The sequence below is a fragment of the Tiliqua scincoides genome, chromosome 3, assembly GCF_035046505.1.
Source record: "Tiliqua scincoides isolate rTilSci1 chromosome 3, rTilSci1.hap2, whole genome shotgun sequence".
Lineage (NCBI taxonomy): Eukaryota > Metazoa > Chordata > Lepidosauria > Squamata > Scincidae > Tiliqua > Tiliqua scincoides.
The window spans coordinates 42,128,040-42,151,168 of record NC_089823.1 but is presented as its reverse complement, the minus strand read 5'-3'; the positions used below and the strand labels follow the sequence as shown (position 1 = coordinate 42,151,168).

The 23,129-nt window shown below is 42.4% G+C and overlaps 1 protein-coding gene across 2 annotated transcripts in view; it reads right to left on the bottom strand.

The window, feature by feature from the left end:
- Positions 1-12,712: 12,712 nt before the first annotated feature.
- The window catches only part of EPHA3 (EPH receptor A3), a 150,183-nt gene continuing 139,766 nt past the window's right edge, over positions 12,713-23,129 (bottom strand). For both annotated transcript variants that reach the window (XM_066619984.1, XM_066619983.1), the window contains exons 14-15: positions 13,378-13,533; positions 12,713-13,060 (exon numbers count right to left, since the gene is read on the bottom strand). In XM_066619984.1, coding sequence (XP_066476081.1) covers positions 12,955-13,060; positions 13,378-13,533 — 262 coding nt within the window. In that variant the 3' untranslated portion in view covers positions 12,713-12,954. The remainder of the gene's footprint in view (positions 13,061-13,377; positions 13,534-23,129) is intronic.

The window sequence follows — 23,129 nt, the reverse complement described above, 5'->3', positions numbered from 1 at the left end:
GTGGGGCTCCCTGTAGGTGCTTATATAGGGCTCCCCACACACAGGGATGACTGCTGCAGCAACTGGTGAGTGCATCCCAGTCCCTGCAGCCCCCTGAGCGATGTGATCCTTCCCCCTGGATGGATGGCTGGAAGGATGGCTGCCTTCCCCCTGCCCCTGCCGCCTTACCCCCTCCCCACCCCCGCAAAGACTTATTGCGGGTTTCAAACTGCCGGAGAGTTTAAAAACCACAGGCTTAAACCAAAACAAGAGTTGGTTTTTAGAACTGGCTGATCTGTTTTATTCTCTTTGATCTGACATTTAGATGGCAATGCTGGGGAAAAAGAAACATTATAATATAGCTTCTGTTCCTTTCTGGACACTATTCAAGTTTCATGCCAAAATATTCCTGTCATTTTCTTCCATTTCAAAGATATAAGCAGGCCAGTGACAGCAACTCAAAACTAAGTTTGATGGGACTTAAGCATAGATGAATGTGCCCTGCATGTCAATCTCTGACATTTAGCCATGTGCCAGTACTGTCTGAAATATCAACACAGAAAATAACCCTGTCTGCGTTTGAAAACTGTTGAATTTCAATACTTCTGTTTGCAATCTGAAACTGGGCAAAAATGATTTCACTCGCAAACCTTTCTACGGCCTACACATGTTGATAAGAGGCCTGGGGGCAAATCCTGTCTTTCCAGTGGTGCCCGGAACCTGCCCCCAGAGGTCAAGGGTCAACTTTGACCAGTTGGACCCGCTAATGATCATCGTTGTACAGCCTTGTTGATGCCTGAGACATCTCCCTGAACTTTTCTCACACTAAGGATGCAATCCTATCCACCTTTTCCTGGGAGTAAGCACAATTGAATAGGATGAGACTTACTTCTGAGTAGACATTCATAGACCACACATTAAGCCAGAGAAACTATCCTTGAGATTGCTTTGGATCTTAGAGGAATTATTCTCCATAGAATTGTATTTTCCTTGAAACAAATTGAAGTGTAGCTCTGTCCTTTGTGCAAGGGCAGGGGAGAAGTTTCTTTTGCAGTTCTCAGAGCATTTAATTTTATCAGCTGGTGCTTCCTATTTGAATTTGAAAATGGCAAAACTTGGCTTTGAAATGTAAAATTGCAGAAGTCATGTTTAGTTTAGATGTGAACTAGAAGATGTGACAGAGAAGGTAAAATATATTTATTTTTATGTTAAATGTTTACAGGCTGTTTTTCTATTCCAATAAAGGAGTTAAGTCAAAGGTGGCTTACAATTTCAGTAAAAACAATTGAACAGCCAAATATGCCCAGCACAGGGATTTTCAACTGGTGTGCCATGAAACACTGGTGTGCCCCAAATAGTCTGCAGGTGTGCCACAGGAGTTTGGGGGAGAGTCATATATTAGTAGGGCCATTGGGGGATGTGGGAGATGCCGGCAGTGCAGGGTACCTTAGCAATTGTCAAAAAACTGATGATAAGCCTTGACAATTTTAACACTTTGCCAGTGTGCCATGAGATGAAAAAGACTGAAAATCACTGGCCTAGCAGAATAAATAAAACAACAGAAACCAGCAAAATGCAATCAAAGGAAAGCAAGAATAAAGGAAAACAGCTTTCCTTCAGGTGTCAGTTGGGGGCTGAATTCCATAGCTGAGAAGTTGTCACTAAAAAGACCATGCCCTGTGTCGCCACCAACCACATCTTGCTAGGTGGTGTGACACTACCTCTGACAAATGCAGCATGAGGGCAGGTTTATATGACAAAATTTGGTCTTTCACAGTTCACCTTAATCTGGAATAAGGATTATAGTTCCAGAATAAGGATTTCTTATTCCAGAGTTGTTGGGGCCCAACAAGCTCTGAGATGATCAGCATAGGAAAATAGGCTTGTGGACATATTCCAGAGCAGGCAGGCAAGATGGCAAGGCAAGATAGAGTCTTGGCAACAGTCTGGCAGACTGGGAAGCCAAATCCAGAAACATTCTTACCTAGCGCCAGCAGAGACTCTCTTGACTTGCTTCTCCTGAACTATTTGGTTGCAGTTTCTCTGTTTGTCCCTATCAGGAGGAGTGCCATATAGTTGCAGGACTTAAGGTATCAGCCCCTCTCCCAACAAGCTGTCTTGTGTCTTCATGTGAAAGGAAGATGCTGGCATCGCTTGTCGTCCTGGGTTGAGATGCCATCCTGGCTCTTTACAGGATTAAGACTCCTTGTTCAGGAGTAAAAGAAACTGTGGATGCCATTTTCCGGCACTGTCTGTGTACGTTTACATAGCAGTTTGCTCAATGGCTCTGGTCCAGCGAGTACCATGCAAGGAAGTCAGAGAAATGCCCCACTTTGTGTGTAGCTCTCCCTGCTTGCATTTGTGAATGAGGGCCAGAGACCAGTTGCGGACCTGCCATTAGGTCCGATGAGGCAAAAGCCCTGGGTGTGAGCCACTAGGACCCCGTGGAAGCCTCTCTGAGGCTCCCGACGGGGGCGGGAACTGTGCTTCGGAAGCACAGCTCCGGAAGCACAGTTTAAAGCAGTGATTTTCAATCTTTTTCATCTCACGGAACACTGACAAGGTGCTCAAATTGTCAAGGCACAAGAGCAGGTTTTTGGCAATTGACAAGGCGCACTATGCTGCCAGTGGGGGGCTCACATGCCCCATTGGCCCCACTAATAAATGACCTCCCCCCAAATTCCTGAGGCACACCTGCGGACCATTCGTGGCACATCAATGTGCCATGGCACACTGGTTGAAAATGGCTGGTTTAAAGCATTGGGAAACCTCAGAGAGGCTTCCCCGATGTGGGTGGAGGTCGCGTGAGGCTCCGTGAGCCTCAGGTGAGGGGGGGCTTTTGTGTGGGGGGCGGTGACAGCCCACGGGGGCGCCATTGCGGATGTTTGCACCGGCAACAGGGCTGGGGAGGTTTGCTGCTGCCAGAGACTGCATTTTGTATCCATTTCTGCAGGTACACCTTCCATTGATTTCAGTAGGTCTAAAGTGTGCATAATTGGACACAGAACTGCAGCACATAGGAAAATAAAGGGAAACGATACCACTTAACAGTATCGGCTGGAACAGCCAGCCAACTGCACGTACTAGTTATGCTAGGGACTCTTATTTGTACATGTTATTTCCTATGTTTCACTATAAATCCCTGGCAGAAGTCCCGCAGCATCATAAGTTAGAGGAAGGGGAATTACAAAAGCACAGTGTTGTAGGGATTGAGTTTTATTGCTTTGCCATTAGATTTAGGCATGTATTAAGTCAGTTAATGAGGGGTATATTTTTAAAAAATTAAACGGCACATCAGGCAGTAGTCCTTTGCCAAAGGCCTAAATGGGCCACAGGGGGAAGTTTAAATGAAATATAATTTTTAAAAAAAATGTTTCTTTTTTTAAAAGCAGTGTATGATTAGTGCTCCGTGAGCATGAGATAGCCTGTAGTATCCTCTGTAGATACCCAAGAATTCTAGAAAAAATTGCTGACCTATCATCCAACATGCTTCCTAGAATCCCAAAAGCATGAAACATGTGCCTGCCAGGATGAGGGTGTCTTTGCAATGCAGGTACAATGTCTATATAGGTTACAGGAACAAAAAAATTAGGGCCCAATCCTATCCAACTTTCCAGTGCTGATGCAACTGTGCCAGCAGGGCTTATGCTGCATCCTGTGGAGGGGCAATCATGGAAGCCTCCTCAAGGTAAGGGAACATTTGTTCTCTTACCTCAGGGCTACACTGTGACTGCATTGGCACTGGAAAGTTGGATAGGATTGGGTTCTGAGCCTCACAGGACTGGATGCAACTCAGAGAAGAGGAGGGTCATGTCTGAGAAAGGTGTCACTGGTTCCAGTAAAAATTTGAGAACCTTCAACTAAATCGGGATATGTTATCCCCTTAACAGTCAGATATAATCAGGCTTATTAAAGAGAATCAAAAGCCGAATTGCAGCTGAATTCTGAAAGCAATCATCATAGAACAAATGTAAAATTATACTGAGAGAGAGAGAGAGAGAGAGAGAGCCTTGTGGCACCTTTAACTGTTTTGCAGCATAAGCTTTCAAAGACTAGAGATCACTACAGCAGATGCATAAAGTGGGCTAGAGAGGTTGTGAAATCTAATGCTCCAATAACTCTGTTAGTCTTCAAGGCGCCAACAAACTCCTGGCTGTGTTTGCTTCTTCTCTAGAATCCAACAGTGTTGTTTGGAGTCTATCACCACAGATTCATGGGACACTTACAAGAGTCTGCCATGGGTCCAAGGTTTGCTAAGACTTCTCCTTCCCACCATGCTGACTCTTAGAAGTTTCCATTTGTCAGTTTAACAACTTACTTTAAATTACACCCTAAAATATATAGCCCAAATGGAAGTATGACCTAATGTCAACCTCCACTGAAACCGATCTTCACCAGCCATTTGATTAAATCTGCAGACTGTAAGTTGATTTTTCCCCTCAAAGCTCTAAGGTGGTGGAAAACAAGTATGGTCCCTGTAGTCAGTTCCCCATCAGCTTCTTTTGACCTTGTGATGTTTCTAAACCAAGGAGAGAGTTATGAAGCGTTTAACTAGATTTTGATTATGGTCTTCTGTTAGCTCATTTTTGGAAGCTAGTTGTCTTGGTGATTGAATGGCCTCTTTGCCAACAAGCCAGCATTTCTTCCTCCTGCTGCTCTACTTTTCAATCTGCTACATTCAGTGGCAATTTTTTAAAATCTATATTTATTTTTGGCCACTGTGAAGCCCTACAGTGTCCTGCTGTAGCACAAGATGCTGAGAATAGTGGGCCTTCTGTCTCCAACCAAGTGGCAATGACATCATCGCCGGGCGCCCAGGGATGCTGGAAGTGTTGGCCTCTATAGGAGGAGGAGGCAGGGCTTGGGAAGGCCAAGGAATGTAAGCGTAGGGAGAGAGAGATGGAGAGGCAAGTGAGGAGGAGCAGAGGAAAGAGATAAAGGAAAATCAACTGAGAAGGGGAGGTTGGATGGAAATAGGAGGCTGGATGGGGCAGGAACATGCCAGGTGGCATGAGGAGAAACACATGACTTCTGGTCTTCCGGAGGCCTCAGAAGGTCTTCTAAGGGCCGGGAAGGAATCCCAGACATGCAGAAGTTTCTCTTGGCATGACCGGAGCAGAGCTGTGGACATCATCAGCAAATTTTGGCATCCACAGGGTTTCAGGAACAAAACTCCTGTGGATACTGAGGGCCCACTTGTATATGGAGTAGGCCTAGTTCTCTTGGGTATGATGTTCTTTCTACAAGGGTACACTCGCTTATCTAAGAAGCATAGATTTGGAGGGGACCCACAAGGTCATCTAGTTCAACCCTCTGCCTATAGCAGGAAATCCTCCTAGATTTGAAGGTTTGACTGAAAATGAAGGTTTGACTGAAAACTACTCAAAAACTTCAACCAGTGTAGAGCAGCAACGCTCAAACATGCACCCGCTGTGTGCCCGAAATGCAGTCCCCATTCGGATCACAGCCGAGCGTTCCACTCAGGTGCCACGAGATGTCCTCTTTGGGAGGACAGGGATGCTCTGGGCAGTCGCGTCATCTGCCCAGTGCCCCAGAAGGCCGTGCGACAGGATGTCTAGGCAGACTCAACTGCCCAAAGCACCCCTGTTCTCTGAAAGAGGAGGATATCACGTGGTGCCTGAGCGGAACTAGAAAGGTCCACTCACCAGGCAGAGAGATCCATACAAATGCCAGATCCGGCCCCAGGGCCTGGGTTTGCATGGCCCTGGTATAGAACATGGCTGATCTGTGTCATGTATGTTAAATCTAGGCCCAAGACTAAACCAATTTAAGAGTTATTATTATTAACAGTATATACTACTTTTCAACGGAAAGTTCAATTGCTTCTTTGCAGCTGGTAGGAAAAGAGGTAATTAGTTTGAGAAAGGAATGTGTTATGTGTTCTTTAGTGGTCAGGCAGAGCAGGTAGCCATTCACAGGGTGAAGCGCTTCTTACTGGCAAGGATATGCTTATCAAGGAAGATTCCCTGCAGCTGTGTAATTCTAGTTGGGAGGGGCAAGAGAAATGATGGTTAGTAGCCAGTCTCTTCTAGAAGTTTCCAACCATCTTGTATTCTGGTTGGCTAGTATAAGGGTAATTAACATAAGGGGATAAAAAGCTACAGTCAGGTTGTGTGTGCTGTGCTTCCCTTGGGCAGTGAGCCTTGGGCGCTGCCCTGCCTGCTACTTGTTTCTTCTGCTGGATTGTCAGCCATGGGTGCCTGGCCTGACAGGTAGCCTGGGAGTTGTTTGTTCTCCAGTGGTCAGAGGACCCAGGTGAGAGAGAGCTATGTAGTCAAGTATACAGGTTGAGACTAATTACTGCGTGGGTTCCTTTCCAAGCATGCATGTGGATAAAAAAACAACACACTATAGCAAATCAATTAAAAAAACAAAGTTTCTTTGCTCCAGTGATTGAAAAACAGCCTTGCTGACCTTCTGACTCTAAGGTAAGAGTCATTAAGAAGACAATCCATCAGCACTTCACTCGGCCCCTCCCTTCACCAATGCAAAGTATCTTTCTTTCACTTGTTCAGGGGGAAGGGTGGGATTGCCTGGAGAGAGAAGGATTGCTGGATTGTTAGCCTGCTGCCGCCCTCTCTCTCTCTCTCATTAAGGAGGCTGTTGTTAAAGGACTGTTCAGTTTTTAAAACTGATTTTAAAGGGATGCATTTTTCCCCTTCTCCAGGGATCAGCACATTCTTTCTCATTTGCAGGGGCCATTCATGTTGAGTCAAATCCGTGTATAAAAAACCGTGTATAAATAGGCTGGACCTGTAGTCAGAAATCTAGCTTTTTTGTTTTAGAACTGATGTGTTTCTGGAAGTCTGTATCTCTTGCAATTGCTGCCTTGATTTATGTACATGTAACTTTAACCCTCTTAAATAAATCAAAATATGTTTTTACAGGCCTGAGTTGGTCTTAAGAACTGGGAAAGGGAGACAGCTATCCAGCCTAGCTGCTTTGTCAAGCTACCAAGGAACGCTTAAGTAACGGTCCAGAGCCTTGAGGTCTGGGTTCCTGCATGCGATGGAGCTCAGGACCTGCAAGATCTCGGTTAAACCCATAGGGCCTCAGAGTCCCCGAGCTGAGGCATTGGCATAATCAGAGTGGTGGCAGTCCTATCAAGATTTGATACTCTGTAATTTGGTTTAATTGGCTAAGAACTGTGCCTTGCTGTCTTGTGCCCTCTTGACATTGCAAGGAATGGAAGAACCACAATTAAGAACAGTAGGCTTGACACTTAAGCTGAGATTTAGACTTCTTAAGTGCCTGGCCTACCTAAGAATCTAAATTGGGCATGGAGACCACTGGATTACTAGGAGTTGGGATAGCAGGGTCTGGGGCGGTCAAAACCAAGTGAAGACTGGGTGCCTGTGCATTAATATTTATAAGCACAATTCAAGTTGCACCCACCTGCAGGTGGGTCAATTCACGTTGGACCCAATCTGTGGGTAACACGGACTGCCTTTACTGTCAGTTTGAATTAGGTTAAGTTTGTTCATTCTTTCTATTTACATTTCCACATTTTTAAATGGCTCCTTTTTCCATTTAGTGCCACCAGTTCTCATAGTTAAGTAGAGGTGAATTCATACTATTTTTAAGTTGCCAACTTAGGGCCCGATCCAGACCTGTGCACACCGGCTCACCGCTGGTGCGCACTGTCACAGATGTGCTGTAAGGCACGTTTGCAAGCCCTTACTGCAGGACCAGTGCCAAAATTAGCCCACGCTGGACCAGCTCTGGCACTGGGCCCACATTCCAGCGCCACGAGGCCCGACACGGGAGTCTCAGATTCTGCACCAGCTCCACAGCCAATGTAGAATCGAGTGGTCCCTTTGTGGGGCTCCTTCCCTTACCCAGGGGAAGGGAACGAAAGTCCCCTTCCCCTGAGGAGCCGTGTGGGCTGCCTGGTTACGTGCAGGTTACCATGGCAGCCATTTTGGGTGCCACAACATTCCCACACACTGGGCAGCTCAGGATTGGGCTGCCCATGTATTCATTTCACGTAGTGTATCCTGTTCTTCTTAATGACTCAGGGAGGTAAATTTCCCCCTTCCGAACAGGTTGCTTTGCACAGGGTCAAACAAACTAGATAGGAAATATACACAACACACAAGGTCCTGTACTGTAATACAGCAGGGCATCTTTCATCATTCTCTGTTAACTTTAAATAGAGGATTAGAACATTTCCCAGTCCCCCCATTCTTCTTACAAGACAGTACTTAATATGCAAAAGCAATTCCACACACTGGTGTGTTAAAATGATCCTCGCTTTAGAAAAGACCATAAAACTTTAAGGCACAGAGAAGACAATAAATTATTCCTCCTGTTATGAACATCCAAGGGAAACTGAGCATTACAGATGCTTTTAAATTCAGGGGAAAAAATGATCACAAGGGGAAAGAACAATAAATAAACCTTGTCTATATGGTTGAAGTGTGCCTTCTTATAATGTTTTAGTATTCTACTGCTACCAGAGGAGAGCCGGCTCTTTGAACCAAAAGAACAGTTCTATTCCCTTCCTAAATTGGTATAAACAAATCTTGGACTTCCTTTTTGTTCCCTGTGACTTGGAACGAGTGATTTCCAGTCTTTTGCATCCTAGAAACATAGGACACTATGAATCTTCCTTAGACCATTGGTCCAACTCAGGGGTGTCCAACTCATTTTATACAGCAGGCCGAAAAGCAGTCTTGGCACCTGCTGAGGGTTACAAGTGATGTTGTTAAATAGGAAGTGATGTCATTAAGCAGGTGATGACTATAAATAAGTACTTTTTCCTCACTTAGGAACTCATTAGCTGAAGGGAGCTAAAGAGAAAATATGCATTCTTGATCATACTGGAGTGGGTTGCAAGCCCAGTGCACCTGGAAACAGCCCAGGAGGTTCCCAGTAAGGCTTTGTGGCACAGCAGGGAACATCAGAGTGTGACCCACAGATTGGAAAATGCTGTGTTAAGAGACTGAGCTACAAATCGGGGCTTCCACTTGCCTTTGCTGCAAACTCACTAGGAGGCATGGGGTAAGCCAGTCCTACTTGGCCTCCCAGCTGCAACATTGGCATAACAACACCTTACTGGGTTGTTGTAAGGACTACATCAAGATAACACATAGGAAGCGCTTTGCTCTGTTGAAACACATGCCACAAAACATTTCCCAGGTTAAACATAACCAACAGCCATCTACATGGTTCTTGCAAGCCAGTTGGATCCTGGTCCAGCTTCAGTCAACGGTCAGCTTGTGTTCAAACAGGCTCCTTCGTTTTCAATGTGTTGACTGTGTTTCCAGATAGATGTGCTGCTGTTAAACCTTAGGGTCAGGAGGATAACCAAGTGGTTTCTCATAAATACACAGTGAATTCTCTATGTGGCTCTCCCTGAATGGTTTAAGGTAGCATTAAAATGGCCTTTGAAAGCAACACCATGATCCAGAGATTTTCACACAGGGCAGGGGTGTGTGCATGCCTGCTTTATCTCTGTGTGCCTATCTGATCGGCATATCTATAACTGCTCTGCTCTGTAAGACTTGATAGAGCTGATAATTGTGTCTGAAGTCAATTTTTCACCACAGGAGGCAAAGATGATTTTGAATTTATGCCCCAGGTGATTGGTGCTGTGAAACTGTTAGGTGCTATGCACCCTTTTCAGTCCACCAGCTTGGACCCTGTTTATGAGATATAGCCCTCACTCATGTGCAATATTTTTTTTTTTTTTGGGGGGGGGGGATATGCAGTTGGAGATCTAACTGGGGATAATGAAGTTGTCTCCTACCAATGGAAAAAAATTGCTCCAGCTTTAATAACAATCTTCTTAAAGCAAGTCTAATGATCATTGGTCCTTGGCTTCAAAGCAATCACCTCTGCATCCCAAAATGTAAAAAATACTTTCATTATGTTTATTATAAAAATATAAATGTTTCCACTACAAATCATTTTACATTAGTAATAGGCCATCTACAATTGCACAACATAATAAACTAAATGAGTAAGTACTGCTTTTGAAATAAACGTTAAAAGTAAATGCAGATTTGCCAGTTCAAATCACATCTATACATTGCTTATTGGGTTCTAAAGTACAGCAAAAACAAACAAAAAAAAACTATGTTATATGTTAACAGAAATAAATTATATATGTAAAAACAATATTTTTTTAAGATACAAATTCCATAATATGGTACATATTCTTTGTGAAGACTTTGTGGTTTATTGGATGTAAATAATCATTAAAGGCAGGTCCTGTACAGGAAAGATGGCCAACAAAAATCTATTCCTCTACTCCACATTTAAGAATTGTACACTGTTATGTTTACATATGTACAAGGGGAGAAGGAGAATATGGGCTATAGCAGGCCACTGAACAGTACAAAAAATTGTATTTATAAGAAAGAGAAGACTAAAAGTTGTTTAAAAACTCTCTGCAAAAATTAACATCCTCCTGAATAAACAATGAAATTTCAACCTCGTACCAAGAACACCCAGAATAATGTCCTGCAGTATTACTAATCTTTGAGAGAAAATGGAGGATAGATACAACTTTAAGATGTATTTTAAAAGGTCTCTAATCAATATTTTTCTTTCCCCACCTCCCTTACAAACTCGTTAGATTTCCTCCAGGGCAGTACCAAGAACATGAATAGAATTATTTTTCTCACGTTGGGGGTTGGGGTAGGAATTTCACTTGCTCTATAAAGAATTTCACTTGTTCTATAAAGCATGGTTGCATCTACTGTAGAATTGAATTTCAAATGCAAAGGGAAGGAAAGTGCTTACCAGCCTTTTAATCAATTCTGAAGTTGGTGAAGTTGAACATGGGCTAAGGTGATACAGAGTTCCTGCCACGTCAGCAGAACATCATAAAACATAGTTAAAGGGACACAGACGCACCAGACAGCTATACCAATGTTTAACGGGCAGCATCCAGACCTTTGGAGCAATGGTGCATCTTCAACGGAAGCACCGCCCACAAATGGAAAGAGAGATACAGCTGCAGAAGGATCCTTGGATGACTGTGGGTCTCCTTCCACTGATGGAAAGCGTTTCTGTCAACAGAATACTGTTGTGCCAAAGCCCTGGATGCCATCAAGTAAGTAGGATCAGGTTTCAGAATTTTGCAGTGCTAATTCACACCTCCCCCCCCCCAAATATTCCGAATTGGACGTCACACTCCCTGCGATTTCTGTGATTCTACTGAGAATCTGAATACCAAAGAGGATGATGAAATATCAGCAAATGAAGCAAAAAAAAAAAAAATACATATTGCTCTAGATATTATCCCATACACATTGTACACCTACAATCCTGCAAAAAACATTACATTCTTAGAAACTGTAACCATTTACTCTAAGTGGACGCCAACAATGGTTGGTTATTTCTCTAATATAAGAATTGGGAGACGGGGATATTCATGTTTTCATTTCTAAATTCCAGGTTTTATAAGCATATAGTTTTGCCACCAAGCAACCCGTTAGACAGTTTGTTCTTTCAAAGGATGACCCCGATCCGAAACAAAATCTGACCACATTCCAACAGTATATGTATGCCGTAAACAAGTACCGTTAAGTACATGCAATGATGTGAACTTGTGCTAGTTGGTGGAAAAATATGGACAAGTTCATGAAGTCTTTGTGGAAAAAGAATGGTGTGTTTCCCTGGATTGCACTACACACAGTGGCGTTACTGGGGGTGGTGGTGTGGGCCACACCGGGTGACTCGCATGGTGGAGGGGAGGTGACACCACTACTGGCCAAAATTTTTAAAATCTTAATCTTTTCGAATAAACCCTTATGTTATATATCATGTAATTTCATGCAGAATGCAATAAGCAGTGTTGAAATATCTCTATTCTATCAAAATTTATAGCCAAAAAATGAGTGGGGTGGGGCAATGGTTAATCATCACACCCACTGCTTGGAGCATTTGCCCTGCCCACTGTATGGGAGGGGGCTCCATCATTGGGATGACATGCTGACACCGGATGATGCAAATCCTAGTGACGCCACTGACTACATAGACTGTAGTGCATGGAAACTTTCCACATCTGCATGCATATTTGTGTGTACACATTCAAACCACTTTCTACATGCACAACAGATTCTCTGGATGGGGCCCATTTACTTGGAAACAAGCCTTGTCCATTTCACTGACATTCCTTCCAAATATTAGGATTGTAGCCAAAGTTAGAAAAAAATTTGGCACTTGGCAGTCATTAATCCTAGTCAAAACATATATAAATATAAACAGTAAGAAAACATTAAAAGGGAAATAAATATTCCTTTTTATTAAGAAAAATAAGACTTTTTTAAAAAGAAAAACATCAAAGCTAACCCAAACAGTATTTGCAAATGATTGCCTCCATTTTTATCCCAAACATTATTCATATATATATATTTCCACAGCTGAAACAGAAGATTGCAGGAATTTTGTGGCAGATATGGCACGGCAAGCCCGAGGTATTATCCCCAAATATCATTACAAGGTTTCTTTTAAAGAAATAAAATACTAGTCTTCTATCCTTTCTGCATATAAAAAAATACGGCAAAAGTATTCATTTTTCATTGCTGCTGCTGACAGTCAGTCATGTGACAGCATGGCATCCCCAGTTTGTTGGCTTGTCTTTCATGGTATCCAGTTCACTGACACTTGAATGGCTCTCGGTTACTTGGAAGGATTTTATTTTTTAGCATTTTCTTTCAAATGTGTTAAATATTTGAGCAGTCCATTATTACAAGGGGGGAAATACCCCCTTCTTCAACATTAAAAGATAGGAAAAAAAAAGTGTTTCATCCCTGTTTTAAGGCAATTTAACTCAACGGATGAGTCTCTTAGCGCGTTTGAGATTTCCACCCAAACGCAAAGTTTATGACATTGTTATAAGAGTGCCTTTTAGGTCTTGCAGTTTCTCACACATCAGCATGCCCTTTGCAGTAACATCTCTTCTTCCTCTTGTTTTGTCCTGAGCATTGACATTTTGGTACTTTACACAGGAACTGGGCCATTCTCTGTACGCATTTCTAGAGATTTAATACTGCTAATAAGCTTTTTCTGGGGTCCGACGATCGTCACACCAACCTTCTTCATATCACTGAAAAACACAGAACAAATTTGACGAGTCTGCCCTAGAGAATGGTGGTAAAAGGCACATTTTGTAATTGTTCTAACTAATACAAATTCCAAGCCTTACATTAAAAAAAAATTATGGTCTCAGGCAGCCCAATTCTATTCTGGGTGCAGCCAAAATGGTAACCGCTATACCTGTGACCCCGCAGTAACTACTGCGTTAGTTTTGTTAAGACATAAATGTGCTTAATTGCACACAAAATTGAAAGCTTTCATTTGGGGAAACTGTACGAATAATGCAAAAGGAACTAAAGATGAAGCAGTTTTAAGACAAATGCTTACTCTGAGGAAATCTTGGCTATTGTATCGCATGAGCTGTATTCTACTCCTGTGAATATGTCCTTGCATTGTCCTATCCGAATGCCATTGACCCAGTCACCTGTTGAGCAGAAGGCTGAGATTTCAATGCTGCTTTGGTCCAGAAGGAGATTGGATGGCCTGGAATAAAAACAACATGTTAACAGCAAGAGAACAGAAACGGATCAAGATTCACTTCATACATAAACTTAACACCAGTCCCAGCAGGAGGTTCTAGATTACAAAAAGCTTTCCTGTTCACTTGCAGAACGTAATGGCTGCAGAGACCTCATTCCTTCAAGGCGGCTGCTTGAACGTATTGAGGAAAAACTGGATAATCACAGCACTTCAGTGAGCCAGTTTTTCGGTTTGTGCCTTAAAATCACTGCCTCATTGCCATTCATGGCACATATTTCTACTGAATCAAAGCTTTTGCAAAGTTTAATTTAGACTAGGTTTATGTGATCTCATTTGATACACCAACCTCAGGTGAAGGACCAAGTCATTCCCTCATAATTTGCATTTAAACTGATTGATCCTCTGATGCACAGCCTAATTTATGAACATTATTAACTAGACATTATGAACATTATGCCCTAGACAAGACGAAACAAATATTTGGAATATTCTGGTATGATTAAATATTCTACATACTGGAAGTACAAATCAGTAACTGCTTGAAAGCAGCGAATACTTTTCTATACGTGTAAACAAAATTATACAGTGCTCAGTTCTGCGGGAATCGGAAGAAGCGCAATGGATCCTTGCACTTTACAATTTTTAGGGGCAGAAAAGAGAGACTGCTGCACACACTGCTTCTGTGGTAGTGTTTAATGCAGATTAAAAAAACACATAAAATTGTTGTGAAAAAGATACTTTTCCTCTTTGTCTTTTGAATTAACAAACGGACTCTCAGAAGGACTCACAAATACAAGTGTACTGTGTTTCTTTGCAATGCCTCATTTGTGTCCATTGCCTATGAACCGCTCTCTCATATTTCACTCTCGCACATAGACATATATATCCCCATTCGGACTCACATTCAAGCTGCATATTCATACAGACCAGTGTTTCTAAAACTGTGGGTCAGGACCCACTAGGTGGGTCACAAGCCCATTTCAGGTGGTTCTCCATAACTGAAATGTGTATTTTATTTTTAATCTATGCTACCATGGTATGTGACTGCATTTGGGGAAATGTTACAGAGCTGTACTATTGACAGGTTACTATGTATAGTCGTGCACCACACAACAATAGGGAAGTGAACTGGCATCCCTGTCGTCAAGCGGGACTTGACACTATGTGAAGCCTCCGAAGGGGAGGGGCAACTCCGCTCCCCTTGCCTCTGGAGGCTTTGCTGAGCCTCCCAGTTGCAGAGCACATCTGCATGTTGCCTCTGCGAGGCTCAGAATGCCCGAATAGCGTGAGAGATGTGACTTCCGGTTTCCTCCCGGAAACTGGAAATTGTGTCTGTTGCGCAATTGGGGCATTTGGAGCTTCTGGGAGGCTCAGAAAAGCCACCAGAGGTAAGGGAAGCAGAGCTCCTCTCAGCTTCAGAGGTTTGGGGGGGTGCGACATCCTGACCAGTGATGGCTATTGCATATGTGACTTGTTGCTGGTTGAATGGTCTTTAAGGGGCACGCACCTGAATATGCTTTTAACAATGATAGTCAATGGGATTTATTCCCAGGTAAGTGTGGATAGGGTGGCAGCCTTTGGGAATTTTTTAAAAAACAGATCAGCAACTGCTTGAGAGGGTTAGGAGAATTCTTCTTTAAATAAATTTTAAAACTTATACTTGATTTGATTTTGTTGTATGGCGGGTGTTAAAAGTTTTCCTGCTTGATGATGTCACTTTCAGCTATGACATTACTTGTGGTGTGTCCCAATATTCTAAAAAGTGGGTCCCAGAACTTAAAAGTTTGAGAACCAGATATAGACCATTCACCCACCTTAGTCTCACATGTACATACTCCTACAATCTTTATTCCCATGAATTACTCAAATAATCCCTTTAATAGTCAGTGTCTCGCACAGGTGTACGAGTACAGAATTGATCACCTCTGTAAGAGAGCCAACGTCTTACCCTATTTCTCTGCACCCTTTCCCAGCATGCAGTTTTTCTATCTCAAGGTCTTTTGTGCTGACTTGTTAAAAATAGATCAAAACCCAAAATAGTAAGCTATAGTGTTTGAACCTGTCCCCGCCAGCCATTGGCTGAATTAATATGGAGTCATTTCCATTACTTGATACCATATTAGGCAGCCAATGGGTGAAAAGAGAAGATCAAGGCTACAGTTTACTGTTTCAGGTTTTGACCTATTCTGAAGTGTCTTCATCTTAAATTGGATAATGTAGCATAAGATTATGCTACATTATGCAGAAAGTGCAGTGTATTCTTAACCTTCTGACTTTACTATGATTATCTTCTACTATCCTCAGAGGCATGAGACCAGCTCAGACACTTTCCAAGGTGTTTGTGGGGATCAGTGGTTTTGAATTCACATATTTAATAACTGATAGGAAAGCTCCATGCAGATATACTCAGATAATTGAGGGCATATCCATCTACTCTGAGAACCACTGATGTGAACCTGATTTGCAGTTTTTAGATGCATCACAAGTAGGCAATACTGCCAATTTTATGCCTCCTCTCAGTACATTCCCTTTGTGTCTCCATGCTTTTTATATTTACATAGGTATCCTATGTTCCCCAAAGATGGTAAACAAGCATCAGAGGATTCTAAATTTTCACTTTCTCTCTCTTCTCCTGTACTCACCTTTTTTTCCCCATCCTCCTCACTAAAATTAATTAAGCATTTCAAGATGTTCAGATCATTACCACTGTTGCATCACCCCCTTGTGGTAACTGGTTGATACTGCTCAATTCAGTATCACCAGCAACGGAAGAGCTACTGAAGAGGCTAGCTGCTGCTCAGTTTCAGTGGCTTGCCTTTAAAGTTATTGGAACTATTGTGGCAGCATTGTAAAAAACACATACAACTTTGACTGCATATGTGGTTCTCTCATGTGTATATAGATTATTTGGACCGTAGTCATTGTCATTAAATGTCTGGGAGAAAAAAGTTCAAACGATCTACTAGTAACTATATTGCATGCACCTAGCTAACTTCTGTTTGTCTCATGACATTTTTCCATTTATAGTTTTCTCCGTATAACTTCTTAGATCCCAAGGCATTTATTAAAGTATTTATAAACTATGGAGAATTTGCTTTTCTTTGGTCAATCTAACATGTTCCTTTATTCCAATAAAAGATAATTGACTTACCCACTATTTTTTTTTATTCTTTTTTTAAATAAACAACTTGAGAAGGAACAGAACAGCAGGATTGCAAATTGTACGAGCCCAGTAAAGCTTTTATGTCTATTGCTGGGACAAAAGTGCAACGAAGCAAAAAAAAAAAAAAAAGAAGAAGAAAAAAGAACTAATTCTTAATACAAGTGACCACAGAATAACCAGTTTTGCAAAGTATCATTTTTCTCCTTGTAGGATTCTAGGCAAAAAACCATAGTTACTTTCCTCCTTAGAGAGGACATCTGGACAGTTTATCAATGAATAGGAATTTGTCTCTCGCTGTGAAGAGTCTGTGATGTCTCCTCATGTGCACCGGGGGAATGCTGGACTTTCAGAGCATCTGCATCCACTGGCTCCCCCTCCCTTTGACCCAGCCCCCTAGACAGCAGGTCTAAACATGAAATTTATGGGCTGGGTGATGTGCGCCATAAGCTCACACTTTTACTAGACAAATTAGATGGGCTTCAATCCGTGCAGCTGTAAATGACGTCCTGCAGAGTTCCACCTGATCTTTCACAGCTTTTCATAAATCAGTTCCTACTAGCATCAGACTGCAGTCATTAAAAAGAAATCATGGAAATTACATGTTTGCTCAGGGGAAGTGAAACAACTTTGCCCCATGATTTTTTCTTCCCCCTTTATTTTTTCGCTTGCCCTGCACCGCCCATTATCACTAGCTACATTTCAAAATTATTCTCTGTGTACTGGCACAAAAAGAATCCTCAGTGCTATTCATTCTGGTGCTGAGGACAGCTGGAAGTCTACATGCGCTGGCATATGGCTCTCATAAATAAAAGGACAGCAACCCACTCAACAGTGAGACGCCGGAGTATATTTTCCACCAATGGCCTCTTGCATTCGGCTTTTATGGGCCGACCTATTATGTTAACAGCTGGAATTAACCTTGTTCTTTTGCATGCAAGCCTGGAAAGCCATGGTTGGCTGTCATTAAGATGGATGTTGCCACATTGCTAAGAACTTTCTGTCACACCGCATCATGTCTCGAAATAAACACATAAATAGCAATGGAGCTCTAACTCCCGCTGACACAAATCGCTGCACTGAGTGTGCCAGCTGTCCAGTGGGAAAGGGATAACTCAATTTCTAACCACTACTATCAAACGTTACTACTATCTGAGAGGTAGTATAATGCTACTAAGAAAAATGTGGAATACAGCATCCAGAGCTTCCAGTTCTATTTTTACTTGTCGTCTGAATTACTTCTCTTTGCTGCCCTTCCATTTCTCCCAGGTGGGAGAAACTCTATTTTAAGTAAGGAATTTCCAATATCTTGTATTTCTGCTTATGTATAACAAGGTGAAGCCTTCTGGACATTTCCTGAGCTGAAATCTGTCATTATAGCTGAAAAATAACCCCAAGTGAAATGCTGGACTAATTATAAGATCAACGCACTTATTATCTTTAACATTAGGAAAGCACAAGTGTGTGCGATGATTTTTTTTTTCAATATTATCTTCACCGCCAAATGGAATTATGGATGTTTCCACTTCCCAACAGGAGACCAGAAAATAAATGACACACCAAGGAGACGCTGAGACATTTTGTTGACTTTAATTATCTCTGTACCGCAAGGAGTACAATCTTTGCTGTTACAGCTATTTATGCCCATTTTAAAGTGTCACTCAGGTAAAATTAGGAACTTTCTTCTTAAAATAAAAGTGAGCTAGCGACGTGGCACGTTTGCTTCCCCTGTCATATCTTTATATCGTGTTTGTTCAGTTCAAGGGTAAATTATCTAGTTGCTACTTTTGGTCTTTGAGGTAAAAAACTAGATGTGCGAATGAAGCATTGAGGATGCTTCTTTGGTCAGAAAGTTGCCCAAGTGGAAGCTTCTTGTGACTAGATGCTCAAAGCTTCACTTCAGATTGTGGTTGCCCTCAACATTGTTTTAAACAATTGAGTACAATAAGTGCTTTTTAATTTGCCTTTTGGCATACATCATCACCACCACCAGTGTTATTATCATTATTTCTTGCATATCACAGCTGCCGGTTCTTTAGCTGGACTTGGCATTAGTTACTAGTCAGGCCCCACCTGGGGGCCTAGGACGTCGTATTTACATATAATGTGTGCTGAACCAAGCAGGGTAGCTCTTTGAATTTGACTGATATTAATTTTGTCGATATTCAGATTTAAATGTAGTTAATGCATTTTGGGGACTGCACCCAGTGTACCCATCACAACTGGGATGACCACTGCTGGTTTGTACCATAATCTTTCGATTTCAATTTTTAAATCCTGATATGTACTAATTTTTTCATGCTCTTTTTCATCAATTCTACTATCACCAGGTATTGCTATGTCGATAAAGGTCACTTAATTTTTTTTGTATCACTGTAATATCTGGTGTATTATGCACCAAAACTTTATCAGTTTGTATTCAAAAATCCCACAAAATCTTGACTTTCTTGTTTTCTGTCACTTTTTCTGATTTATGCTCTCACCAATTATTAACTGTTTCCATGTTGTAATTTATGCATAAATTCCAGTGGATCATTTGAGCCACTGTATTATGCCTAGATTGATAATCAGACTGTGCAATCTTCTCGCAGGAACTAAGTATATGATCAACTGTTTCTTCAGCTTCTTTGAACAATCTGCATTTTGCATCATTGGGTGATTTTTCAATTCTGGCCTTTATTGCATTTGTTTGAATAGTCTGCTCTCAGGCTGCTAATATTAATGATTCTGTTTATTTAAGGTTCCAGATGTTTATTATTATTAATAAATATTAGCAGCCCATAGGCAGGTTTGGTTCAATAACAGTACAGGCTGAATTTTTTTAGATGCTTCACATATAATACAGTGGGCCTGCCATATCCACAGAGGGCTGGTTCCAGGTTTCTGTACAGATACACACACACAAACCCACACACACCCCCAAAAGTGGATGCTCAAGTCCTAAGATAAAATGTATAAATTGCATAACATATTGTATAAAACTGCATAAATTGTATAATGCATGAAAGAGATTCGAATTCTAGAAAGTAATCGGTGAAATGGTAGGTTTTTTTCCCCTGAGTACATTTTTGATCCACAGTTGGTTAAATCCACAAATACAGGATCAGGGGGTATGGCAGGCCCATTGTATGTGTTATTATTATACTTCAAATATACATTGCTATAGTAACAATACTGACTTCATGCTAAGTCCTGCCCCTCCACGTCACAAACATTGCTGAATTATAGGAGAAGGCCTCCGATAAGAATAGCTCGAGCACAAAAACTTTTATAGGGGGGATATAAAAAGTATAAAACAAGTTTGAACTTCTACTGGAATTATGGGATGAACTAGATAGGACAACAAAACAAATGCATCTCTTTCCCTTGAATCCCCCCCCTCCCCACACACACAATAGCAGTGCTGGGGACAATCCTGACTGGGACTATGACACCAAGGAAAGAGAGTTTATGTTTTTTTAAGCTGTTTTAACAGTGAAAATAATTTTCCTGAATCTGCTGTTGGCCCACATTGGGAAAATGCATTTTCATCCATTTTACTTTTCTGCTGAGCAAATAGCTTCAGGTGGGAATTTTACAGTAAAAATGGTGTCGTGGAGAAACATTAACCCCCCTCCCACATGTAAGATTATGCTTTCTAAACAGTGAAAAGAAACAAGATGCCCCTCTGTCATTGTGGGCTGAATTCCTATCCGACTTCCTAGCACTGATGCAGCTGTGCCAACGGGATGCATGCTGCATCCTGTGCTGGTGGGGAAGTCACTGAAGGCTGCAGGCATATGTTGCATGCTTCAAAGTGCTCCCCTCTTCAAATCCATATTACTACCATTAGGATCTTCTGATGGTAAAGCACTTCGAGGATGGGAATGTGATTTTTAAAACAATTGAACTTCTACTGGAATTTTTCTTCAGTTTAAAACTTTTAACTGCAGCAACATTGGGAACTGGAATTTCTCTTGTAAACTCAGGTCCCCACACTTTGTCTCTTTACAAGAAATTCCTGTGGCTGGAAAGACGGATTCTGTGCAACCCAGCTAAAGAGTTTTAAAAGTTTAACTTTGGTTCTTGAGATGGAATGCAATGAAAGAGGGACCAGAACTGGAACTTTCTCTTGCTCCCTGGCCAGCAAGAGAAACAGCATTGACATCACTGATGTTACCAAATGAAAAGGCTGTTGCTCGTGTCTTGTATGGCTTCAATCCTCCTTATCTCAAAGCTGGGGCTGGGACCTCACCCCACCCCCCCAAAAAAGCTACTGCCAGTCAATGTCACTAATATTGACCTAGCTAGACCAATGATATGTACTGTAACACAGGCCTACAAAATTGAGGGTCAGAAAAGTTTTTCCCAAACTTTATGGTGGTTTGATATGAATTTGGGGTGCCGATTCCAAAAATGGCATCCGTTTTGCTCTATCACGTCTTGTTTTGGATATATAGTATAGCCTCATTAGTGAATGGTTCAAGCAGCCTCCTCATGAGGAAGCCATGGTGTAGGCTTCCTCATGAGGAAGCTGTTTGAACCATTCACTAAAGAGGCTATGCCGTGTCGCCAAAACTAGACATAATAGGGCAAAACGAATGCCATTTTTGGAATCGGCACCCCAAATATACCCAGGAATTGGTGTAACATTTAAGGAAGCAAAATGTGTGTTGGCCTGTGTAACTGACAGTCCCATCTTATCCTCCCCCCCCCCCCCACTGATGCAGTGTCAACAAGGAGGCTTGTGAGGCATCTTGCAGAGGAGGGGAGGAGATCGGGAAGCTAACAGTATTCCCTTCCGCATGCCAATGGGTCTTCTTGGATCTGCACCAGCTCTTTAACTGCTGCAAATCCTAGGAGAGAAATGGGGCAGGGGTGCTGGTTGCTACTGGAGGGGACTGCATCCAGTGCAAGCCACTTCCTCCCCCCTACATCATGCCTGTTTTCCTGTCTGCCAACCCCTATGGCCCAGATACTTGTTTCATTTCCGTCCATCAGGAGCTGGACCTTGCAAACACTTGCAGATGTTGCACTAAACAGGGTAAGTAGGAACAGAGGCCTCCTTGCCTTCACCCTTTGCCACCAGTTTGTTTAAGCAGAATTTATACAATCTGTTGCATATTGAGTCTCCTTGTAGTAACATCAGCTAGTAATGGGAACTGGTTGCCAGATCTGAGCTAGACATCTGTTCCTCAAATTGGTTCTGCTGGCCTGTTGAGCTTCAGTGTGGGTTTGTCGCCATTCTAAAAACAGCAGCAAGCCACACTGCTATTCTTGATGGTCTGTTAAGGAGTAAAAAATCTTTCCCCTGATTTACCGAATGGGCAAATTGGAACTGTTAAGCAACAGATCCCAGGGTGGAGCATTTCTTGTGGATTCATTACTAACCAGCATACAATCCATCATCACTGACCAAACCATTTTTAAAACAGAGGAATTTTTTCCCCTGAAACATGCTTTGAAGTGGTTCTGGTTTGTATTATCTGTAATTCAGTGAATTCCAGGGACAGATTTATTTCAGATTCTTTTCCCCCCTCAAAACGCTATAAAGTCTATGGCATTGTATAATTTGTTTTCCAGCACATCCACCTTCATATTCATAAAGTGCTAATCATGGATTCACACCAGGGATGCGTAGTCAGGGGAGGCAAGGGAGGCCCTGTCCTGTTAGCTCAGCCTCTCCTGTGAGCATGCATGTGCTAGTTTGCTCACCAGTTTGAGTGGTTGTGCAATCCAATTTATTTATTTATTTAAGAAATTTATATCCTGTCTTTCCCAAGTCGAAGCAAATGCCCAAGGTGGCTTGCAAATCTTTATAACAAAGTGCAACAATAGGTAAAAAGAAAAACATCAAACAAGGCATTAAGAGCCCTAATTCTGAACTGTGTGTGCTGACTCACTGCTGGTGCTCACGGTCGCAAATGTGCCATAAGGCATGTTTGCAAGCATTATCATCGGCCCAGCGCTGGAGCTGGGACAGCGCTGGTTGGAGGCTGGTGATCCACTGTCTGGCACTCGCTTGGAGCACTGGGCAGAAGAAAGGTGAGTGAGGGCATGGGGGGAGATGTTCCAGGGAGGGGGGGCAGGGAGAAGGCATGGCAGGGGAGGGAGTAGGGTGGGAGGGGGCAGGCCAGACAGCGCTGGATCCAGAGCCCTGTGTCGGGACTTGCAGCCCGACGCGAGGTGTCTTGACTCTGCACCGGCTAAATTGCCAGTGCAGAGTCAAGAAGACCCATTGTGGGGCAGTTTTCCTTACCTGGGGGAAGCAGACAAATGTTCCCTTCTCCCAAGGAGTTGCTGCCACCTGCTCAGTGTGCTTAGGATGCCTCAGCAGCCATTTTGGCGCCATGGCAGCCCCGCTGCTGGGCAGCTCAGGATTGGGCTGTAAAACATTAATTTTAACACTACTTATTGAAATGTAAACCAAAACAGTGTAAAAATGTCACAAATATCATTG